The sequence below is a fragment of the Nerophis ophidion genome, linkage group LG24 (assembly GCF_033978795.1).
Source record: "Nerophis ophidion isolate RoL-2023_Sa linkage group LG24, RoL_Noph_v1.0, whole genome shotgun sequence".
NCBI lineage: Eukaryota > Metazoa > Chordata > Actinopteri > Syngnathiformes > Syngnathidae > Nerophis > Nerophis ophidion.
The window spans coordinates 8,619,757-8,645,524 of record NC_084634.1 but is presented as its reverse complement, the minus strand read 5'-3'; the positions used below and the strand labels follow the sequence as shown (position 1 = coordinate 8,645,524).

The 25,768-nt window shown below is 42.6% G+C and overlaps 1 protein-coding gene across 8 annotated transcripts in view; it reads right to left on the bottom strand.

The window, feature by feature from the left end:
- LOC133542284 (kinesin light chain 1) overlaps nucleotides 1-25,768 on the bottom strand; it is a 242,844-nt gene that overhangs the window by 7,378 nt on the left and 209,698 nt on the right. For 7 of the 8 annotated variants that reach the window (XM_061886263.1, XM_061886261.1, XM_061886265.1 and 4 more), the window contains one exon: nucleotides 1,454-1,587. In XM_061886263.1, coding sequence (XP_061742247.1) covers nucleotides 1,454-1,587 — 134 coding nt within the window. Of the gene's footprint in view, nucleotides 1-1,453; nucleotides 1,588-23,123; nucleotides 23,839-25,768 lie in introns of those variants that run through there. The other variant, XM_061886266.1, reaches the window with a different exon arrangement.

Below are 25,768 nucleotides of genomic sequence, written 5' to 3'. Positions count from 1 at the left end.
GGGTTCCGGTTTGGTAACCGCGGGATTAGGTCTCTGCTTTTTGCAGGTGATGTAGTCCTGATGGCTTCATCTGGCCTGGATCTTCAGCTCTCACTGGATCGGTTCGCAGCCGAGTGTGAAGCGACCGGAATGAGAATCAGCACCTCCAAGTCCGAGTCCATGGTTCCAGTGTTAATTTTGACAGCCAAATTTGATTTAGTTTTAGTCATTGTCTTTTGACTAAAATGTAATTTAGTTTTAGTCATAATTTCATCCATCCATCCATCTTCTTCCGCTTATCCGAGGTCGGGTCGCGGGGGCAGCAGCCTAAGCAGGGAAGCCCAGACTTCCCTATCTCCAGCCACTTCGTCTAGCTCTTCCCGGGGGATCCAGAGGCGTTCCCAGGCCAGCCGGGAGACATAGTCTTCCCAACGTGTCCTGGGTCTTCCCCGTGGCCTCCTACCGGTTGGACGTGCCCTAAACACCTCCCTAGGGATGTGTTCGGGTGGCATCCTGACCAGATGCCCGAACCACCTCATCTGGCTCCTCTCCATGTGAAGGAGCAGCGGCTTTACTTTGAGTTCCTCCCGGATGACAGAGCTTCTCACCCTATCTCTAAGGGAGAGGAAACTCATTTCGGCCGCTTGTACCCGTGATCTTATCCTTTCAGTCATGACCCAAAGCTCATGACCATAGGTGAGGATGGGAACGTAGATCGACCGGTAAATTGAGAGCTTTGCCTTCCGGCTCAGCTCCTTCTTCACCACAACGGATCGGTACAACGTCCGCATTACTGAAGACGCCGCACCGAACGTTTTCTCAAAATATTGAAACTTTTTCTAAAAACAAAATTTTTGTAGTCTTTTCATAATATATTCGACTTTAATCCTATGACTTTTTTCAAAACTAATTGGACTTTAATCCTGTAAAATATTTTGACAATTATTTTTCTTACAATATTACTACTTATTTCAAAAAAAAAAAAAAATGTATGTTCTAATTTAATCTTGTAAAATTACATAATTTGGTTTTAAAAAATGTTTTCCCTCTGAATATTCCGGAAAAATTGTGTGACATCTTTTTCTCTCTCTTTTTTCAAAAAGCAGAAGAAAGTGTGCTAAGGTGCCAATGAGATGGCAGGAAGCTGAGAAGAAATGCCTCCGACTATGTGGACCCATTGCCTCATTTACAGAAAAATGCTGACAAGCTGGAGTAATCAGCCACTTGGCTGCCTTTTGGGAGTTCTAGTGTTAAATGAGTGCAGGTCATTAGCACGGCAGCCGCTGCATAGTCCCACTGCATCAGGAGCAAATACATACAAAAAGGAGAATAATAGGCCTCCATTGTTTTGTGTGCAAACATCTTCACCAGCAAACCCCTTCTTTAGTTTTTGGGTTAGTGCGTCAGGCGCCGCCTTCAGGCCCAGTGCGCCGCTTTGCTGCCCCGGGTGTCTCGCGTGGAGGTGGATAGTTACCCGGGGTTTTTGGGCTCGCTTTCCCGAGACGAGCCGCCGCCTTTCAGCTTGCGCACGAGCTTCTCGCTGCTGCGGCGAATGGATGCTCGCAGTTTGCTGAAGGAGCCGCTCCTTTTCAACGCTCCCGAGCCGTCCTGGGGGGGAAGACACACGGCACACGCCAATCATTGGCAACACATTTGTGTACAATACGGACAAAAGTGTTGGGATTTGGAAGTGTCACTGAAGATTACGCACACAGAGACTGTGTTGCATGCACACACAACTTGGATACACATTGTATTACACAGAAATATGATTACGCACACACACACAGCTCTTAGAACAGACACATATATGGTATTACACACACATACACAAATGGTATTACACGCACACACAAATATGATTACACACACAACTCTTAGTACGGAAATTACTTTTTTCTTCCTTGGGGCGCGGGGGCGTAACAAAAATATTTGAGAAGCACTGTATCACATGCACGCCCAAATATGATCATGCGCGCACAAATCTGACTACGCATAAACAGATTGTACTGCACGCACACACAAATATGACTACGCACAACTCTTACTACCGACACATTGTATATACACACACACACAAACATAAAATGCTTGCGCGCACGCACGCAGATTGTATTACACGCACACAGAAATGTGATTACACACGACTCTTAGTACAGACACACATTGTACTACACAAACACACAAATAAGGTTACGCACACAGAGACTGTGTTACATGCACACACAACTTGGATACACAATGTAATACACAGAAATATGATTACGCACACACACACACAGCTCTTAGAACAGACACATTTATTGTATTACACACACATACAAATGATTACGCACACAAATTGTATTACACGCACACACAAATATGATTACACACACAACTCTTAGTACGGAAATTACTTTTTTCTTCCTCGGGGCGCGGGGGCGTAACAAAAATATTTGAGAAGCACTGTATCACATGCACGCCCAAATATGATCATGCGCACACAAATATGACTACGCACAACTATTAATACCGACACATTGTATATACACACACACACACATAAAATGCTCGCGCGCGCTCACACAAATTGTATTACACGCACACACAAATATGATTACACACACAACTCTTAGTACGGAAATTACTTTTTTCTTCCTCGGGGCGCGGAGGCGTAACAAAAATATTTGAGAAGCACTGTATCATATGCACGCCCAAATATGATCATGCGCACACAAATCTGACTACGCATAAACAGATTGTACTGCACGCACACACAAATATGACTACGCACAACTCTTACTACCGACACGTTGTATATACACACACACAAACATAAAATGCTTGCGCGCACGCACGCAAATTGTATTACACGCACACAGAAATATGATTACACACAACTCTTACTACAGACACACATCGTATTACACAAACACACAAATAAGATTACGCACACAGAGACTGTGTTACATGCACACACAACTTGGATACACATTGTATTACACAGAAATATGATTACACACACACACACACACACACACACACACACACACAGCTCTTAGAACAGACACATTAATTGTATTACACACACATACAAATGATTACGCACACAAATTGTATTACACGCACACACAAATATGATTACACACACAACTCAGTACGGAAATTACTTTTTTCTTCCTCGGGGCGCGGGGGCGTAACAAAAATATTTGAGAAGCACTGTATCATATGCACGCCTAAATATGATCACGCGCACACAAATCTGACAACGCATAAACAGATTGTACTGCACGCACACACAAATATGACTACGCACAACCATTAATACGACACATTGTATATACACACACACATACATAAAATGCTTGCGCTCACACAGATTGTATTACACGCACACAGAAATGTGATTACACACGACTCTTAGTACGGACAAACATTGTATTACACAAACACACAAATAAGATTACGCACACAGAGACTATGTTGCATGCACACACAACTTGGATACACATTGTATTACACAGAAATATGATTACACACACACACACACACACAGCTCTTAGAACAGACACATTTATTGTATTACACACACATACAAATGATTACGCACACAAATTGTATTACACGCACACACAAATATGATTACACACACAACTCTTAGTACGGAAATTACTTTTTTCTTCCTCGGGGCGCGGGGGCGTAACAAAAATATTTGAGAAGCACTGTATCACATGCACGCCCAAATATGATCAAGCGCACACAAATCTGAATACGCATAAACAGATTGTACTGCACGCACGCACAAATGACTACGCACAACTATTAATACCGACACATTGTATATATACACACACACAAACATAAAATGCTTGCGCGCACGCACGCAGATTGTATTACACGCACACAGAAATATGATTACACGCAACTCTTAGTACAGACACACATTGTATTACACAAACACACAAATAGGATTACGCACACAGAGACTGTGTTACATGCACACACAACTTGGATACACATTGTATTACACAGAAATATGATTACGCACACGCACAGCTCTTAGAACAGACACATATATGGTATTACACACACATACACAAATGGTATTACACGCACACACAAATATGATTACACAAACAACTCTTAGTACGGAAATTACTTTCTTCTTCCTCGGGGCGCGTGGGCGTAACAAAAATATTTGAGAAGCACTGTATCACATGCACGCCCAAAGATGATCACGCGCACACAAATCTGACTACGCATAAACAGATTGTACTGCACGCACACATAAATATGACTACGCACAACTTTTACTACCGACACATTGTATATACACACACACACAAACATAAAATGCTTGCGCGCACGCACGCAGATTGTATTACACGCACACAGAAATATGATTACACCCGACTCTTAGTACAGACACACATTGTATTACACAAACACACAAATAAGATTACGCACACAGAGACTGTGTTACATGCACACACAACTTGGATACACAATGTATTACACAGAAATATGATTACGCACACACACACAGCTCCTAGAACAGACACATTTAGTGTATTACACACAGATACAAATGATTACGCACACAAATTGTATTACACGTACACACGAATATGATTACACACACAACTCTTAGTACGGAAATTACTTTTTTCTTCCTCGGGGTGCGGGGGCGTAACAAAAATATTTGAGTAGCACTGTATCACATGCACGCCCAAATATGATCACGCGCTAGGGATGATACTCAAAACCGGTTTACCCGGTTGTTCGATAAGAAAATAACCGAGTCCTGGGACTCCAACCCCTTTTTGGTACCCGTTATCGAGACCACTATAGTAAAGAAACAGAGTTGGTTCTTTATTCGAATCCCTCCCGACTAGAAATGCTCCGTGAGACATCACAAGAAACGACGTCACGTACAGTTGTGATCAAAATTATTCAACCCGCACACAATTTTGGTGTTTTAGCAAGTTGGACATTTATTACGTATTTTGTTTATTGTCATATCAAATAAAGATGTGTCTAATAGACAAATACAACTTAAATTGTAATACTGTATTTTACAAAATACCAAAAAAGGACAGTTTTCTTAATATCTCATTGACAAAATTATTCAACCCCTTGAAGATCATAACTCTTAAGAACAGAATTTGAATGAGGTCTTTTCAATCAGGTGTTGAAAACATCTGTAGATGTGATTAGAACCATAACGAGCAACAGTTAAACTGATTGAAAAAGACTGTGACGCTCAGCTTCTTGTAGATGGTCAATGGTGTATTTGCAACATGGTGAAGTCCAGGGAGTGGTCAAAGAACTCAAGAGAGGAGATACTTTCTCTTCATAAGAAAGGATATGGATATAAGAAAATAGCAAAGTCATTACACATTCCAAGAGACACAGTTGGGAGCATAATTTACAAGTTTAAAGCTAAAGGCACAGTGGAAACACTACCTGGGCGCGGTAGAAAGAGGATGCTGTGTGAGTACAGTGGTGAAAAGCCCCCGGGTAACAGCTGAGGAACTACAACAGGACATTGCAGAGGGGGGAACGCAGGTTTCGTCCCAGACAATAAGGCGCGCACTACGAGATGAAGGCCTCCATGCCAGAACTCCCAGGCGCACCCCACTTCTGACTACCAGGCACAAGGAAAAAAGGCTCCAGTATGCCAAAAATCATCTGGACAAACCCCAAAGGTTTTGGGAAACTGTTCTATGGAGTGATGAGACAAAACTGGAACTCTTTGGGCCTATGAATCAACGTTATGTCTGGAGGAGAAAAAATGAAGCTTACAAAGAGAAGAACACCTTGCCTACTGTTAAGCATGGTGGGGGGGTCAATCATGCTCTGGGGCTGTTTCTCTGCCTCAGGTACCGGGAATCTCCAGCGCGTTCAAGGCATTATGAATTCTATTTCCTAGCAGGATATATTAGCTGCAAATGCCATGAAGTCAGTGACGAAGCTGAGGCTTGGGAGACGTTGGACCTTCCAACAGGACAACGATCCCAAGCATACCTCCAAATCAACATCAGAGTGGTTGCAGAAGAAGGGCTGGAAGACTCCGGAGTGGCCTTCACAGTCGCCAGACCTAAATCCTATAGAAAAGCTGCGGTGGGACTTGAAGAAGGCAGTTGCAGCACACAAGCCCAAGAATATGAATGAACTGGAGGCCTTTGCCTTCGCCCGGAAAAGGGTGGAGTGCCTCTACGGGTTGGGGAGGAGACCCTGCCCCAAGTGGAGGAGTTCAATTCCCTAGGAGTCTTGTTCACGAGTGAGGGAAGAGTGGATCGTGAGATCGACAGGCGGATCGGTGCGGCGTCTTCAGTAATGCGGACGTTGTACCGATCTGTTGTGGTGAAGAAGGAGCTGAGCCGGAAGGCAAAGCTCTCAATTTACCGGTCGATCTACGTTCCCATCCTCACCTATGGTCATGAGCTTTGGGTCATGACCGAAAGGATAAGATCACGGGTACAAGCGGCCGAAATGAGTTTCCTCTCCCTTAGAGATAGGGTGAGAAGCTCTGCCATCCGGGAGGAACTCAAAGTAAAGCCGCTGCTCCTCCACATGGGGATGAGCCAGATGAGGTGGTTCGGGCATCTGGTCAGGATGCCACCCGAACGCCTCCTTAGGGAGGTGTTTAGGACACGCCCAACCAGTAGGAGGCCACGGGGAAGACCCAGGACACGTTGGGAAGACTATGTCTCCCGGCTGGCCTGGGAACGCCTCGGGATCCCCCGGGCAGAGCAAGACGAAGTGGCTGGGGAAAGGGAAGTCTGGGTTTCCCTGCTTAGGCTGTTGCCCCCGCGACCCGACCTCGGATAAGCGGAAGAAGATGGATGGATGGATGGATGGAGGCCTTTGCCCAAGAGGAATGGGCTAAAATACCTGTAGATGGTTGCAAGAAGCTTATGTCCGGTTATGTATCACCTTTGAAGGATGTCATTACTGCCAAAGGGTGTTCTACTAAGTACTAAAGATGCATGTAACTAGGGGGTTGGATCATTTTGTCAATGAGATATCAAGAAAAATGTCCTTTTTTGGTATTTTGTAAAATACAGTGTTACAATTTAAGTTGCATTTGTCTATTAGACACATCTTTATTTGATATGACTATAAACAAAATACGGAATAAATGTCCAACTTGCTGAAACACCAAAATTGTGTGGGGGTTGAATAATTTTGTAGCTCAGTCATTAGGCGCGGATAGCGAAAGCAGGAAAACAACGGACGGGAAAAATAGAATAGAATAGAATAGAGTTTTATTGTCATTATTGCGATGAACAGGTTCATTGCATATCAGGAACACTTCATATCTGCATGCATATGAATACATATACACACATACATAAAACATTATGCGGGGTTTGGTGGCAGCGGGGGGGGGGGGGAAGAGTTAGTGCGTCCCGGAAGAGTTAGTGCTGCAAGGGGTTCTGGGTATTTGTTACGGTGCGGGTGTTCTCCCGAAATGTGTTTGTCATTATTATTTGGTGTGGGTTCACAGTGTGGCGCATATTTGTAACAGTGTTGGCATTGGTAATACGGCCACCCTCAGTGTGCCCTGTATGGCTGTTGATTAAGTATGCTTTGCATTCACTTGTGTGTGTGCGCTAAAGCCGCATATATTATGTGACTGGGCTGACACGCTGTTTGTATGGAGGAAAAGCAGATAAAAGCGCTCCAAGGTGTAATAAAGTTCAAAACAAAAGACATAATCCAATGAATAACTTTACTGAGAGATTTGAGCAAGGTACAAACACATGACCAACACTTTTACGACCAACGCACCTCATTTACGGCAGCTATCGCAACGTTCTTAAAGCAACCACAGCACATATATATATATATATATATATATATATATATATATATATATATATATATATATATACAACATATCCCCCTTTTTTAACTTTTGTTTTTCTTTCCTTGAAAACAAAGCTACATCACACTGTATATGTTTTGTCAGTCTAATTATAAATAATGCAGACGAGGCGTGTTGGCTGAGTTCTTGACGTTTACTGCCGGGTGACGACGTGCAACAACACTTTACGTCACTCCCGCTGCATGCTGGGTAGTGTAGTCGTTATATTCCCTAACTCATAAAGAAATAATATTAACTCAATAGATGATAAACGGGTTGTACTTGTATAGCGCTTTTCTACCTTCAAGGTACTCAAAGCGCTTTGACACTACTTCCACATTTACCCATTCACACACACATTCACACACTGATGGAGGGAGCTGCCATGCAAGGCGCCAACCAGCACCCATCAGGAGCAAGGGTGAAGTGTCTTGCTCAGGACACAACGGACGTGACGAGGTTGGTTCTAGGTGGGATTTGAACCAGTGACCCTGGGGTTGCGCACGGCCACTCTCCCACTGCGCCACGCCGTCCCTAAAGTGTATTACAATAAAGTGTATTACTTTTTTTAGCTTTAACTTTTCATATTTTAGCATTGTAACCACATTTGCAAACAACTTTTCTCTTCATAGAATTGTCTTTCAATAAAGAAATAAAGTGCAAAAATGTCAAAGCATCATAACAAACAGTTATGTCGAATAGTAGCAGAAGTGCACTTTTTGGAGAGCTGTATTATTTTCTGTTTTGTGCCCAAGGGACTGATTTTATTTAACACTATATTATTATTTCTACACCTATAGTGATCACCTTGGACGTATCCTTGCTCATCCATGCGGACTGGACACTGGCCGAGAGTGGAGTCGGCTGTCTTGGTTGCTTTGTTGGGTCTGCTCCTGTCTCTGGCCATGCTCCCTCCACGACTGCGTGGAACACCGAGAGGCCACCACAGTGGATATGTTTCTTTTACTTTTTATTAATAGCTGTATGTAGAAGTGTCTGGTTGTATCTGCTGCTTTAATGTCTTCAATGTCCTCTGCGTTCTTTGATGTTTCCCTCTTACACACATGGAAGAGGGATGTGTGCTATGGCTATGAGTTGTTTTTTTCCCTTGGCCTCAGTCTGCACCCCCTCTCCAGGGCCCAGGCTAAGACCGATTTTTTTATTTATTTTATTTTAATCTTGGATTTTTTTCTCCCATTCCCCCCGCTGTTTACCTGTATCTCATCTTTTTTGTAAGACCCGTCAGCGATCCTGTTCTGTCTCCCTGTAATGTTTGTCTGATCTTGAATGGGATTGTGCTGAAAATTTAAATTTTCCTGAAGGAACTCTCCTGACGGAATAAATAAAGTACTATCTAATCTAATCACAGAGACAGGTTGTTTTTGTGTTACTGTATATATTTGTTTTTCTGAAAAATCCCACTTAATACACTTTGGGTAACAACAATCAATATTTATTTATTTTTTTTATTTTTTTTTAGGGGGGTAACAGTCAATATTTATCAGATATTATTTTTTTCTTATATAATAAAAGTGAGCTTTTGTTAAACCAAATATTGTTGGGGTTTTTTTTCCATGTACAACAGGGGTGTCAAACTCAAATACAGAGTGGGCCAAAATTTTAAACCGAACAAAGCCGCGGGCCAAGGGGGGGGGTGTATTTTGTAGCGTCCCGGAAAGAGTTAGCGCTGCAAGGGGTTCTGGGTATTTGTCACGGTGCGGGTGTTCTCCCGAAATGTGTTTGTCATTATTATTTGGTGTGGGTTCACAGTGTGGCGCATATTTTTAACAGTGTTGGCATTGGTAATACGGCCACCCTCAGTGTGACCTGTATGGCTGTTGATTAAGTATGCTTTGCATTCACTTGTGTGTGTGCGCTAAAGCCGCATATATTATGTGACTGGGCTGACACGCTGTTTGTATGGAGGACCAGGGACGGCGTGGCGCAGTGGGGAGAGTGGCCGTGCGCAACCCGAGGGTCCCTGGTTCAAATCCCACCTAGTACCAACCTCGTCACGTCCGTTGTGTCCTGAGCAAGACACTTCACCCTTGCTCCTGATGGGTGCTGGTTGGCGCCTTGCATGGCAGCTCCCTCCATCAGTTGTTAGTTATTTTTATATCTTTTTGTCCAAATAGTTCAAGAAAGACTACTACAAATGAGCAATATTTTGCACTGTTATGCAATTTAATAAATCAGAAACTGATGACATCGTGCTGTATTTTACTTCTTTATCTGTTTTTTTTCAACCCCAAAATGCTTTGCTCTAATTAGGGGGTACTTGAATTAAAAAAATGCACACGGGGGATACAGCACTGAAAAAAAGATTGAGAATCGCTGCTTTAGGTGACCTGTTTTTTGGTCCTCAAACCGCCAGAGGGTCCCTAAAGGTGACTGTGTAAACAGAGCGATTTCCCCATTAAGTCAGCATTGCCAAAACACACACACACACACACACACACACACACACACACACACACACACACACACACACATTAGTACACAGACAGGTGAATTGGATTACAGACACACAGATGGAGATACAAGTTTGCAAATCATTTTGCGAGAAAAATACTTCCATACTTGGCTCTGAACGAATGAATGCAAGGTGGGACTTAACACTTTGGCGAAGATCCTGTTCTGTTCTGTCTATAAAAAGGTATGATTGGGCGAGTTTATAGGTGCGCCGCAGAAGAAGACGACTAAGGATGGAGTTGGCGCCACCTGTTGACATCCTACCTCCGCTGCAGATTGGTACGCAATTAATGTGAAAAGCCTGTTTCTCGCATTTAATCCGTAATCAGGGGCGGTATAGCTCGGTTGGAAGAGTGGCCGTGCCAGCAATTTGAGGGTTCGCCGCTTCCGCCGTCCAAGTCACTGCCGTTGTGTCCTTGGGCAAGACACTTTAGCCACCTGCTCCCAGTGCCACCCACACTGGTTTAAATGTAACTTAGATATTGGGTTTCACTATGTAAAACGATTTGAGTCACTAGTGAAAAAGCGCTATATAAATATAATTCGCTTCACTTTAAATAAAAGCGATCATGAAAGACTAAGTATACGTGCAGGGCGCCACTATGAGGACCCGCGTGGAGACACTCTTGTGGAACCTCAAATAAGCAAAACCCGACGTACATTGGAAAATAGAGCAAGATTGTAGAGAGAAAATACAAACCCCGTTTCCATATGAGTTGGGAAATTGTGTTAGATGTAAATATAAACGGAATACAATGATTTGCAAATCCTTTTCAACCCATATTCAATTAATTATGCCACAAAGACAACATATTTGATGTTCAAACTCAAACTTTTTTATTTTTTTTGCAAATAATAATTAACTTCGAATTTCATGGCTGCAACACGTGCCAAAGTAGTTGGGAAAGGGCATGTTCACCACTGTGTTACATCACCTTTTCTTTCAACAACACTCAATAAACGTTTGGGAACTGAGGAAACTAATTGTTGGAGCTTTGAAAGTGGAATTCTCTACCGTTCTTGCTTGATGTACAGCTTAAGTTGTTCAACAGGCATGTCTTGTTGTCGTATTTTACGCTTCATAATGCGCCACACATTTTCGATGGGAGACATGCCTGGACTGCAGGCGGACCAGGAAAGTACCCGCACTCTTTTACTACGAAGCCACGCTGTTGTAACACGTGGCTTGGCATTGTTTTGCTGAAATAAGCAGGGGCGTCCATGATAACGTTGCTTGGATGACAACATATGTTGCTCCAAAACCTGTATGGACCATTCAGCATTAATGGTGTCTTCACAGATGTGTAAGTTACCCATGCCTTGGGCACTAATGCACCCCCATACCATCACAGATGCTGGCTTTTGAACTTTGCGCCTATAACAAATCCGATGCTTAGTTTCCTCTTTGTTCCGGAGGACACCAGGTCTACAGTTTCCAAATATAATTTGAAATGTGGACTCGTCAGACCACAGAGCACTTTTCCACTTTGCATCAGTCCATCTTGGATGAGCTCGGGCCCAGAGAAGCCGGCAGCGTTCCTGGGTGTTGTTAATAAAAGGCTTTTGCTTAGCATAGTAGAGTTTTAACTTGCACTTACAGATGTAGAGATCAACTGTAGTTACCGACAGTGGTTTTATGAAGTGTTCCTGAGCCCATGTGGTGATATCCTTTACACACAGATGTCGGTTTTTTGATGCAGTACCGCCTGAGGGATCAAAGGTCCGTAATATCATCGCTTACGTGCAGTGATTTCTCCAGATTCTCTGAACCTTTTGATGATTTTACGGACTGTAGATGGTAAAATCCCTAAATTCCTTGCAATAGCTCGTTGAGAATTGTTGTTCTAAAACTGTTCGACAATTTGCTTACAAATTAGTGACCCTCGCCCCATCCTTGTCCGTGAATTACTTAGCATTTCACGGAAGCTGCTTTTATACCCAATCATGGCACCCACCTGTTCCCAATTAGCCTGCACACCTGTGGGAAGTTCCAAATAAGTGTGAGATGAGCATTCCTCAACTTTATCAGTATTTATTGCCACCTTTCCCAACTTCTTTTGTCACGTGTTGCTGGCATCAAATTCTAAAAATGTTTATCAGTTTTAACATCAAATATGTAGCATTTGTAGCATATTTACCTGAATATGGGTTGAAAATGATTTGCAAATCATTGTATTCCGTTTATATTTACATCTAACACAATTTCCCAACTCATATGGAAACAGGGTTTGTAGAAAATGTTGATAATGATAAATAATATCAATTGACAATATTTCCCCCCCCAAGCTGATGGATACAAATAACTTTTTGCTTAAGGTTTTACTACTTACGTATACTCCATCCTATCTTGCCGATTGTATTGTACCATATGTCCAGGCAAGAAATCTTCGTTCAAAGGACTCCGGCTTATTAGTGATTCCTAAATCCCAAAAAAAGTCTGCGGGCTATAGAGCGTTTTCCGTTCGAGCTCCAGTACTCTGGACTACCCTCCCGGTAACAGTTAGAGATGCTACCTCAGTGGAAGCATTTAAGTCCCATCTTAAAACTCATTTGTATACTCTAGCCCAGGGGTCACCAAGGCGGTGCCCGCGGGCACCAGGTCGCCCGTAAGGACCAGATGAGTCGCCCGCTGGCCTGTTCTAAAAATAGCTCAAATAGCAGCACTTAAAGTTGAAAGTTTAAGTACCAATGATTGTCTCACACACACTACGTTTGGCGTAATTTGTCCTCTGCATTTGACCCTTCCCCTTGTTCATGTCCAGTGAGCTGCCTCTCTACTTTTTATTTTTATTTTATTCAATTACTAGCGAGCTGTTCTCGCTTTGCTCGACATTTTTAATTCTAAGAGAGACAAAACTCAAATAGAATTTGAAAATCAAAGAAAATATTTTAAAGACTTGGTCTTCACTTGTGTACTGGAGAGGAGGCTACGCCGGATAGTCGAACCTCGGATTCAGGAGGAACAGTGTGGTTTTCGTCCTGGTCGTGGAACTGTGGACCAGCTCTATACTCTCGGCAGGGTTCTTGAGGGTGCATGGGAGTTTGCCCAACCAGTTTACATGTGCTTTGTGGACTTGGAGAAGGCATTCGACCGTGTCCCTCGGGAAGTCCTGTGGGGAGTGCTCAGAGAGTATGGGGTATCGGACTGTCTTATTGTGGCGGTCCGCTCCCTGTACGATCAGTGCCAGAGCTTGGTCCGCATTGCCGGCAGTAAGTCGGACACGTTTCCACACCGATTCTGTTCATAACTTTTATGGACAGAATTTCTAGGCGCAGTCAAGGCGTTGAGGGGTTCCGGTTTGGTAGCCGCAGGATTAGGTCTTTGCTTTTTGCAGATGATGTGTTCCTGATGGCTTCATCTGACCGGGATCTTCAGTTCTCGCTGGATCGGTTCGCAGCCGAGTGTGAAGCGACCGGAATGAGAATCAGCACCTCCAAGTCCGAGTCCATGGTTCTCGGCCGGAAAAGGGTGGAATGCCATCTCCGGGTTGGGGAGGAGACCCTGCCCCAAGTGGAGGAGTTCAAGTACCTAGGAGTCTTGTTCACGAGTGAGGGAAGAGTGGATCATGAGATCGACAGGCGGATCGGTGCGGCGTCTTCAGTAATGCGGACGTTGTACCGATCCGTTGTGGTGAAGAAGGAGCTGAGCCGGAAGGCAAAGCTCTCAATTTACCGGTCGATCTACGTCCCCATCCTCACCTATGGTCATGAGCTTTGGGTCATGACCGAAAGGACAAGATCACGGGTACAAGCGGCCGAAATGAGTTTCCTCTCCCTTAGAGATAGGGTGAGAAGCTCTGTCATCCGGGAGGAACTCAAAGTAAAGCCGCTGCTCCTTCACATCGAGAGGAGCCAGATGAGGTGGTTCGGGCATCTGGTCAGGATGCCACCCGAACGCCTCCCTAGGGAGGTGTTTAGGGCACGTCCAACCGGTAGGAGGCCACGGGGAAGACCCAGGACACGTTGGGAAGACTATGTCTCCCGGCTGGCCTGGGAACGCCTCGGGATCCCCCGGGAAGAGCTGGACGAAGTGGCTGGGGAGAGGGAAGTCTGGGTTTCCCTGCTTAGGCTGTTGCCCCCGCGACCCGACCTCGGATAAGCGGAAGATGATGGATGGATGGATGGATGGTCTTCACTTGTTTAAATAAAATCATTTATTTTTTTTACTTTGCTTCTTATAACTTTCAGAAAGACGATTTTAGAGAAAACATACAACCTTAAAAATGATTTTAGGATTTTTAAACACGTATACTTCTTTACCTTTAAATGGCCTACTGAAATGAGATTTTCTTATTTAACCTTCGTCTTGTGTTTTAGTTTTTAAATGCATAAAAACACCACATACATTTATTTTTTTGCATCAAAGCTTTTTGACTTTGTCAGGAACCTCTTTGTCAACAAAATAGAACATTTTAATTGTTTTCATCCATCCATCCATTTTCTACCGCTTATTCCCTTTCAGGGTCGCGGAGGCATAAAATGCTCTGGTAGAAATTATGCCCTTGGTGTTGTTAGGGTCGGTTTCGAACCAGTTATAAAAATAAGATGATAAAGCAATGATAAGAGCCAAAACTGAACACACTGACAGCCGGCTCCTTTCCCAATCATGTGAGCTTTAGTGGATTCTCATTTTACCTTGTTATCCTGTACAAAAATAAACAAAAGACGGACACTAAAAGTGTCACTTTTTGCCACTCTGATTTTGTTTTTTATTAGATTTGGGACTAGTAATCTATTTCTCTTGGTTTCATTTGCTTGATTGGTTGTTGTTTGTTTGATGTTGGATTTCTGTTGCTGAAAAAAATACTTTTTAGCCTTTTTCTTGAAGTAAATATATATGGGTCGAAATTGACCCGTAACACCATAGATGTTACTATAGTTAAAATTATTCAAATTAAAAAATAAATAAAACACATGTATTTAAGATATGTGTTCTAATACCCCTTAGTAATAGTTAGGTAACACAACAACCTTTTTTTTATGTATATGATTCTTTTGAGGTTCGTTTTACCATTTTTAAAAATTGAAATCGAGGGGTATACTGACAAAAAAAGGCCCAATGGCCCAAACCAAAAATATTAAAACCAATATTTTCAAGGATAAGGAAGCCTAACAAGGTAACCAAGAGATGAGAAACAAATTGGATGGTAGATAATTGTTTTTAGTGTATTTTACAGCTGATTTAAGACATGCGTCAAAACCGACCCGTTAACATAAGAGATGGTAACAGAAAGCTAACACAAGAGGAAGGTTAAATGGGGATAGCAGGTCCATTCTTATGTGTCATACTTGATCATTTCACGATATTGCCATATTTTTGCTGAAAGGATTTAGTAGAGAACATCCACGATAAAGTTTGCAACTTTCGGTGCTAAGAGAAAAGCCCTGCCTCACAGACGATGACGTCGCAAGTGTGGGGGCTCCTCAAATATTCACATTGTTTATAATGGGAGCTTCCATCAAAAAGGGCTATTCGGACCGAGAAAACGACAATTTCCCCATTAATTTGAGCGAGGATGAAAGATTTGTGTTTGAGGATATTGATAGCGACGGACTAGAAAAAAAAAAAGTTTAAGAAAAAAAACGCCATTGTAATTGGGACGGATTCCGATGTTTTTACAAACATTTAGTAGGATAATTCTGGGAAATCCCTTATCTTTCTATTGTGTTGCTAGTGTTTTAGTGAGTTTAATAGTACCTGATAGTCGGAGGTGTGTCTCCACGGGTGTTTTGACGCCAGTGTCTCAGGGGAGTCGACGGCAGCTTTATGGACGGCACAAGCTCAGGTTTCCTCCGGTAAGAACTGACTTTTTACCACAATTTTCTCAGCGAAACCTGCTGGTTGACATTCCGTCGTGTTTCATGTTGGCTTGACCGCGCTGTGATCCATAGTAAAGTTTCACCTCCGTGAATTTTAAACAAGGAATCACCGTGTGTTTGTGTGGCTAAAGGCTAAAAGCTTCCCAACTCCATCTTTCTACTTTGACTTTCTCCAATATTAATTGAACAAATTGCAAAAGATTCAGCAACACAGATGTCCAAAATACTGTGTTATTATGCGGTTAAAGCAGACAACTTTTAGCTGTGTGTGTGTGCAGCGCTCATACTTCCTGAAAACCTGTAACGTCTTGCGTACACGTCATCATTACACGACGTTTTCAAGACGAAACTCCCGGGAAATTTAAAATTGCAATTTAGTAAACTAAAAAGGCCGTATTGGCATGTGTTGCAATGTTAATATTTCATCATTGATATATAAACTATCAGACTGCGTGGTGGGTAGTAGTGGCTTTCAGTAGGCTTTCAAGACCCAGGATGGACCGCTCGTCGGGACCCAGGATGGACCGCTCGCCTGTCGGTTGGGGACATCTCTACACTGCTGATCCGCTTGAGATGGTTTCCTGTGGACGGGACTCTCGCTGCTGTCTTGGATCCGCTTGAACTGAACTCTCGCGGCTGTGTTGGAGCCACTATGGATTGAACTTTCACAGTATCATGTTAGACCCGCTCGACATCCATTGCTTTCGGTCCCCTAGAGAGGGGGGGTTGCCCACATCTGAGGTCCTCTCCAAGGTTTCTCATAGTCAGCATTGTCACTGGCGTCCCACTGGATGTGAATTCTCTCTGCCCACTGGGTGTGAGTTTTCCTTGCCCTTTTGTGGGTTCTTCCGAGGATGTTGTAGTCGTAATGATTTGTGCAGCCCTTTGAGACATTTGTGATTTGGGGCTGTATAAATAAACATTGATTGATTGATTGATTGATTCAAATTCCTTCCTCTTATTTCCCGACAATCTAAATCAATGTTCAAGTAAATGTATTTTTTTATTGTAAAGAATAATAAATACAATTTAATTCAATTCTTCATTTTAGCTTCTGTTTTTTTGACAAAGAATATTTGTGAAATATTTCTTCACACTTATGATTAAAATTCCCCAAAAATGATTTGTCTTTGTTAAGAAATACAGCCTGCGATGAGGTTGCGACTTGTCCAGGGTGTACAACGCCTTCCGCCCCATTGTAGCTGAGATAGACACCAGCGCCCCTTGTGACCCCAAAGTGAATAAGCGGTAGAAAAATGGATGGATTGATGGAAATACAGCTTGGTCCCATTTGTTATATATTCTAACAAAGTGCAGATTGGATTTTAACCTATTTAAAACATGTCATCAAAATTCTAAAATTAATCTTAATCAGGAAAAATTACTAATGATGTTCCATAAATTGTTTTTATTTTTCTCTTCTTTTTTTCGGTTGAATTTTGAATTTTAAAGAGTCGAAATATATTTATAAAAATATTCGTCTGTTTCTATATATATTTATTGTGAGAAATCATTAAGATGATCAGTGTTTCCACAAGGATAAATATAATTAATTATTAATAATAACATAGAGTCAAAGTTAAATTGGCTATTTTTGGCAATTTATTTAAGTGTGTATCAAACTAGAAGCCCTTCGCATTAATCAGTACCCAAGAAGTAGCTCTTGGTTTCAAAAAGGTTGGTGGCCCCTGCTCTAGCCTTTAAAAAGACCCCCCTTTTAGACCAGTTGATCTGCCGTTTTTTTCTGCTCTGCCCCCCTCTCCTTAGTGGAGGGGGCGGGCACAGGTTCGGTGGCCAAAGTCGGGACCCGGGGTGGACCGCTCGTCTGTACATCGGTTGGGGACGTCTCCGCGCTGCTGACCTCGGGATGGTCTCCTGCTGGCCCCACTGTGGACTGGACTCTCACTATTATGTTAGATCCACTATGGACTGGACTCTCACAATATTATGTTAGATCCACTATGGACTGGACTCTCACAATATTATGCTGGATCCACTCGACTTCCATTGCCTAGGGAGGGGATCCCCACAGCTGCGGTCCTCTCCAAGGTTTCTAATTTCCCCATTGGGTTGAGTTTTTCCTTGCCCTGATGTGGGATCTGAACCGCGGGCCTTTGAGACACTTGTGATTTAGGGCTAAATAAACATTGATTGATGGATATGTGATATTTCCTTTAATTTTGATTACCGAATTTTCGGGACGCATTATAATTTTTTAAATCTTTTTTCATATATTAGGCGCACCAGATTATAGGGCGCATTAAAGGAGTCATATTATCATCATTTTTTTCTACATGTGAAGTTGTGGTCCACATAACATGTAACGGTGGTTCTTTGGTCAAAACGTTGCATGGATGATGTTTTACGGATCATCTTCAAGCTGCTTTTTGACAGTCGCTTCCAGATTCGCCGATTGTGGGCTCAGTGTCTTCTCCCCATCATCTTCGTTGTAGCGGTGTAGCGTGCAAGGACGGGAGTGGAAGAAGTGTCAAAAGATAGAGCTAACTGTTTTAATGACATTCAGACTTTACTTCAATTAATAACAGAGCAGAATCACAACAACACCATAAATGTGTCCCGTGAATAAACGTCCGACCGGAACTCTCTAATAACTAAAGTTCCTTGGGTGAATAATGTAAACGCACTACACCGGTGTGTTTTAGTGCTTTCATGGTGAGTTTACTGACAGATATAAGTAAGAACTTTACACTACTTTGTATTAGAAATGACAACATTGATGAATGTCCCTTAACAAGAAGATAGAGAAAAAGAAGAAGCTTATCGACTACGGCTTCGGTACGGACTACAACGGCGGACACGTGCAATTTTTCAGTATTTATACAGATCCCAAATACACATCAGCAGGTACCAAAAGGTAAAAAAAAGTTGCTTTTGCATAATATTGCGAACCAAAACGCCAGAAAATGTGTCGTACCTTATACACACACCATAAAAATATGTTTAATTGGCCGACCATCCTTCAAGCGGTGCGGCTTCATAGCTTACCAAAAGTCATACTAAAATATTTTTGATAGATTTTTGAGCGCCGTGTGTATAATGTTCTATATCAGTGGTCCCCAACCTTTTTGTAGCTGCGCTTGATAATTTGTCCCGCGGCCCCAAATTTTTGGGGGGGGTCATGAAACAGGGAGGTTTTTTGGGGTTGGTGCACTAATTGTAAGTGTATTTTTTAAAAAAAATAAATAATAAAAAAAAAAATTAAATAAAAAAATCTATAATAAATTATTCAGCTGCCCGGTACCAATCAAGCCGCGGTCCGGTGGTTGTGGACAACTGTTCTATATTTTCAATGGAACATATAAAAAGTTGGTGGTGGACGGCGTGGCGCAGTGGAAGAGTGGCCGTGCACAACCCGAGGGTCCCTGGTTCAAATCCCACCTGGTACCAACCTCGTCACGTCCGTTGTGTCCTGAGCAAGACACTTCACCCTTGCTCCTGATGGGTGCTGGTTAGTGCCTTGCATGGCAGCTCCCTCCATCAGTGTGTGAATGTGTGTGTGAATGGGTAAATGTGGAAGTAGTGTCAAAGCGCTTTGAGTACCTTGAAGGTAGAAAAGCGCTATACAAGTACAACCCATTTATCATTTATCATTTACTTGACACCCATCATAGTGCAACCTACACGTATCTTTTATGTTTGACTGCCATCTACTGGCTTCTACTAGCTTCGATGTCGGTATGCTCAAACACAAATATTCCTTACATCAGGTGCACCGGGTTACAAGGCGCACTGTCGAGTTTTGAGAGAAAAAAAAAAAGATTTTAAGTGTGCCTTATAGTCCGGAAAATACAGTAAAGGGTTTTTGCACACCTTTCTTTGCGGTAGCGTCTTTAGTAGCGAAAGTCTCCATAGGATTTCAAAGCATGGTCGCAGCTATGCTTGGGTTTCAGGTGGCTGATGTGTTGAAGCGCTGTTTTTCTACCCCCTCCTCGCATTCCGGAGTGTTTGCAGAACATTTGGTGCAAGTAACATGAAAATGTCTTCCTCTAAAACAGTGAAGAAGTCCCACACCACGGACATCTGTTTATAGGGGACGTTTACGACAGGAAAGTAGTGTCTGATTTGCTCACCCTAACCTACCTACATAGCACAATAGTGAATTTGTGAATTATATGTATATAGCGCTTTTCTCTAGTGACTCAAAGCGCTTTACATAGTGAAACCCAATATCTAAGTTCCATTTAAACCAGTGTGGGTGGCACTGGGAGCAGGTGGGTAAAGTGTCTTGCCCAAGGACACAACGGCAGTGACTAGGATGGCGGAAGCGGGAATCGAACCTGCGACCCTCAAGTTGCTGGCACGGCCACGCTACCAACCGAGCTATACCGCCCCACAATAGGATATTTTTTTTTTCCAATGGTTATGGCAGCATATTTATCTGTGTGACATTATAATTCCTCATATTGGCTCAGTAATTGTGTCCGATAATAATCGTGCACCCTTAAATATGAGCATACATTTTCAGGAGTGTGCAAAAACGAGCTATAGAAATGTAAGATATGTTCCTACTTCCTGAATCAAAGGTGAGTGTGTGTTCCAATCATGGCAGACTTGGAAACAGACAACGAAGACAACTATTTTTGAACAAATGAGGATTCACAACCTTATCTTTTCGAAGCTGAATATACAGAGGATGAACTGCTGCTTATAGAAGTGAGCGCAAAGCAGAGGCTGAAACGTTGGAGCGGACAGAAGCTGAGAGAGTGTGACTTGATCACGCTGCAAATCTGGGACTTTTGAGCAAAGCCATGACGAATTATTGGATTGTTTAACCAAGTCAACTGAGAAGATTGTGCGGACAACGGTCCATTGAGTAAGTCGCTATAGTCTATAGCCCAGCTGCCCCAAATAATAACATAAATACATTTAATACAGTCAACTGAGGCAACAAGAGAAGTATCCTTCACTTCTGTTTTGTAAAGTAAATCTGAACAGCCGATATGTGCATCTACATCTACTACCATATATGATTTGCCTGAGAAGCTGGACAGAACAAAAAATATATATATATATATATATATATATATATACATACAGTGGGGCAAAAAAGTATTTAGTCAGCCACCGATTGTGCAAGTTCTCCCACTTAAAATGATGACAGAGGTCTGTAATTTTAATAATAGGTACACTTCAACTGTGAGAGACAGAATGTGAAAAAAAAAATCCAGGAATTCACATTGTAGGAATTTTAAAGAATGTATTTGTAAATTATGGTGGAAAATAAGTATTTGGTCAACCATTCAAAGTTCTCACTGATAGAAGAAGGTTTTGGCTCAAGATCTCACGATACATGGCCCCATTCATTCTTTCCTTAACACGGATCAATCGTCCTGTCCCCTTAGCAGAAAAACAGCCCCAAATCATGATGTTTCCACCCCCATGCTTCACAGTAGGTGTGGTGTTCTTGGAATGCAACTCAGTACGACCAGTTGAGTTTATACCAAAATGGATACATGGATGATACAGCAGAGGATTGGGAGAATGTCATGTGGTCAGATGAAACCAAATTAGAACTTTTTGGTATAAACTCAACTCGTCGTGTTTGGAGGAAGAAGAATACTGAGTTGCATCCCAAGAACACCATACCTACTGTGAAGCATGGGGGTGGAAACATCATGCTTTGGGGCTGTTTTTCTGCTAAGGGGACAGGACGATTGATCCGTGTTAAGGAAAGAATGAATGGGGCCATGTATCGTGAGATTTTGAGCCAAAACCTCCTTCCATCAGTGAGAGCAACCGGGACACACACGTCGGCCCGGTGCTCCGGCGTGCTTTGACGCACTAAAACAATATGACATGTTCTAAATAACATTTTTAAAAGATTGGCTTATCTTTCTAAAACATAACGACGCCATCACGGCAGCTCATCGGCGTTTTGCTAAAGGGGTTAGCTTGGATGCTAATTACCGTCGACGTCAACAACATTGCAACTTAAGAATTAAAACAATGTTTAACTTACGCTTCGTTAGTTTTTATCATAACAGGTTTTAAAGACGAATTTTATCATGTTATATAGTGAAAAGCGGCGTTGTTGTTAGCGCTTTTACGGCGTCACGTTAGCCTAGCCTGGCTAACGCTAGTTTCGGAAAGCTAAAGTTTTTAAATTAATGTTTAAAGCTCGTTTAAGGGAAGTGTGTTAAATCTTAGTTCCGTTCATAATTTAAAAAAAAGGGTGATTTAAAGGTGTCATCGTCGCGCTAGGTTAGCAGTTAGCTTTGTGTGCTTGTTTTACAGAGGGACGTTATAGCTTGGTTAGTAGAAACTGAGGGTTCCAGGTTCGATCCCCGCTTCTGCCGTCCTACTCACTACTGTTGTGTCCTTGGGCAAAACACTTTACCCACCTGCTCCCAGTGCCACCCACACTGGTTTAATGTAGAAATTAGATATTGGGTTATACTATGTAAAGCGCTTTGAGTCACTAGAGAAAAAGCGCTATATAAATATATATATAAACGGCAAATATAAACGGCAGAGCTTTGAATGGTTGACCAAATACCTATTTTCCACCATAATTTACAAATAAATTCTTTAAAATTCCTACAGTTGACGTTCTGTCTCTCACAGTTGAAGTGTACCTATGATGAACATTACAGAACTCTGACATCGTTTTAAGTGGGAGAACTTGCACAATCGGTGGCTGACTAAATACTTTTTTGCCCCACTGTATATACACAGGTTACAGAACATACATTGAGTATGGGTGGCAGTTTTGGAATGCATTTTTTAAAGGGATTTAGAGGTATAACTGATTGCTACCATTAACTGCATTGCTTTGCCACCAAGAACAAGCCGATATTTATGATAGAAAGTGGAAAAAAGACAACTTTTGTCTTCTCGTCTCTCATAATGATTGTGAACAATAGGCAAAAACCCCCCCCAATAAAGTGCAGTTCCTCTTTAACGCCTGAAAAGCAAACAGGGTTTGTCATGAAAGCTGAAAAGACCAAGCAGAGAAGAAGCGACACCAAGAAGCTGAAAAAGTTGAGGTGAAGTTTTATTAGAAGTTAAGAAATATGCACAAAGAGGAGAGCACAGGCAGAATATTAGTAGAAGAAGAACATGTAAGTACACAGTCATGTGCAGTAAGAACATGGACATGCACTAACTACTGCGGCCGGACTCCACTCTGACCTTTCGCCTCTCCGTGAGACACGCCCAGCACTACCTTCACACATCACGCCCACTTGCTAGATCTTTGAAATATTTACACCGCCTGGATTCAGAAGCAGCCCAAATGAGAGAATACGGAGTGTTTTTGTTGGTCACCTGACTATGACATCATCAGCTTGGTGGAGTTGTCCAAGTGGACCTATTGTGTGGGAACTACGTGAATGCACCCAGGCGGTCATTTTCAGCATTATTGGATTATATTATCATATATTACTATAACACAAAGCCAAGATGTGGATGTTTGCTTCGCGTGCATGCATTAAATGTACAAAATGTGTCTTCCTTTGAAGAGGAAAAAGGAGAAGAGCGGCAAGAATAAAGTCCCGGCGACATTCACGCACTCAAGACGCTTCCAGTTCCCAGCGTGCGGAGGCTCGACGGCTCCGAACGGAGGTGAAAGAGGACGGAGGATTTGGGGCGCAGGAAGGGGGTCAGCGGTGAGGAAAACTGCGTTTTGAGGAGAGGGCGTCCATCACAGAAGACGAGCTTTTAGAAGCGTTACAAGGCGTCCGGAGTTAGGCCTGCGGGTGCGGGCACACGAGAGGAGAGGAAGGGCAGGAGGAGACGGTGAAGAGGAAGAGGTGACGAAGAGACAGCAGAAGAGGTTATTTGAGCAGGTGAATAAAATGCGTGGTGTAACTCTCGCTCGTGCCACCGGGGGGCGCGGGTGAGGGGCTGGAAATGTACTGTGCCTGCAGCATACAAACCCCGTTTCCATATGAGTTGGGAAATTGTGTTGGATGTAAATATAAACGGAATACAATGATTTGCAAATCCTTTTCAACTCATATTCAATTGAATGCACTACAAAGACAAGATATTTTAATGTTCAAACTCATAAACTTTTTTTTTTTTGTGCAAATAATTAACTTAGAACTTCATGGCTGTAACAAAGGCCAACGTAGTTGGGAAAGGGCATGTTCACCACTGTGTTACATCACCTTTTCTTTTAACAGCACTCAATAAACGTTTGGGAACTGAGGAAACTAATTGTTGACGCTTTGAAAGGGGAATTATTTCCCATTCCTGTTTTATGTAGAGCTTTAGTCGTTCAACAGTCTGAGGTCTCCATTGTCGTATTTTACGCTTCATAATGCGGCACACATTTTCGATGGGAGACAGGTCTGAACTGCAGGCTGGCCAGGAAAGTACCCACACTCTTTTTTTACGAAGCCAAGCTGTTGTAACATGTGCTGAATGTGGCTAGGCATTGTCTTGCTGAAATAAGCAGGGGCGTTCATGAAAAAGACGCCGCTTAGATGGCAGAATATGTTGTTCCAAAACCTGTATGTACCTTTCAGCATTGGTGGTGCCTCCACAAATGTGTAAGTTACCCATGCCTTGGGCACTAATGCACCCCCATACCATCACAGATGCTGGCTGTTGAATTTTGCGTCGATAACAGTCTGGATGGTTCGCTTCCCCTTTAGTCCGGATGACACGATGTCGAATATTTCCAAAAACAATTTGAAATGTGGACTGATTGTGACCATTAACTTTGCATCAGTCCATCTTAGAGGATCTCGGGGCCAGAGAAGCCGGCGGCTTTTCTGGATGTTGTTGATAAATGGCTTTTGCTTTGCATAGTAGAGCTTAAACTTGCACTTTCAGTTGTAGCGACAAACTGTATTTAGTGACAGTGGTTTTCTGAAGTGTTCCTGAGCCCATGTGGTGATATCCTTTAGAGATTGATGTCGGTTTTTGATACAGTGCTGACTGAGGGATCGAAGGTCACGGTCATTCAATGTTGGTTTCCGGCCATGCCGCTTATGTGGAGTGATTTCTCCAGATTCTCTGAACCTTTAAATGATATTATGGACCGTAGATGTTGAAATCCCTAAATTTCTTGCAATTGCACTTTGAGAAACGTTGTTCTTAAACTGTTTGACTATTTGCTCACGCAGTTGTGGACAAAGGGGTGTACCTCGCCCCATCCTTTCTTGTGAGACTGGCCATTTTTTGGGAAGCTGTTTTTTATACCCAATCATGGCACCCACCTGTTCCCAATTAGCCTGCACACCTGTGGGATGTTCCAAATAAGTGTTTGATGAGCATTCCTCAACTATATCTGTATTTATTGCCACCTTTCCCAACTTCTTTGTCACGTGTTGCTGGCATCAAATTCTAAAGTTAATGATTATTTTGCAAAAAAAAAAAAATGTTTATCAGTTTGAACATCAAATATGTTGTCTTTGTAGCATATTCAACTGAATATGGGTTGAAAACGATTTGCAAATCATCGTATTCCGTTTATATTTACATCTAACGCAATTTCCCAACTTATATGCAGACGGGGATTGTACATTGTATGACACAAAAAAGGAGGCAGCAGCCAGATATCCAGACATGAGATGAGAAGTGAATAAATTAGAAAAGCATCGGAGCGGCGAGCCAACACGCACAGATCACAGGTGAAGAAGGAGTACAGTACAGAGCCCATGTTGACGTACT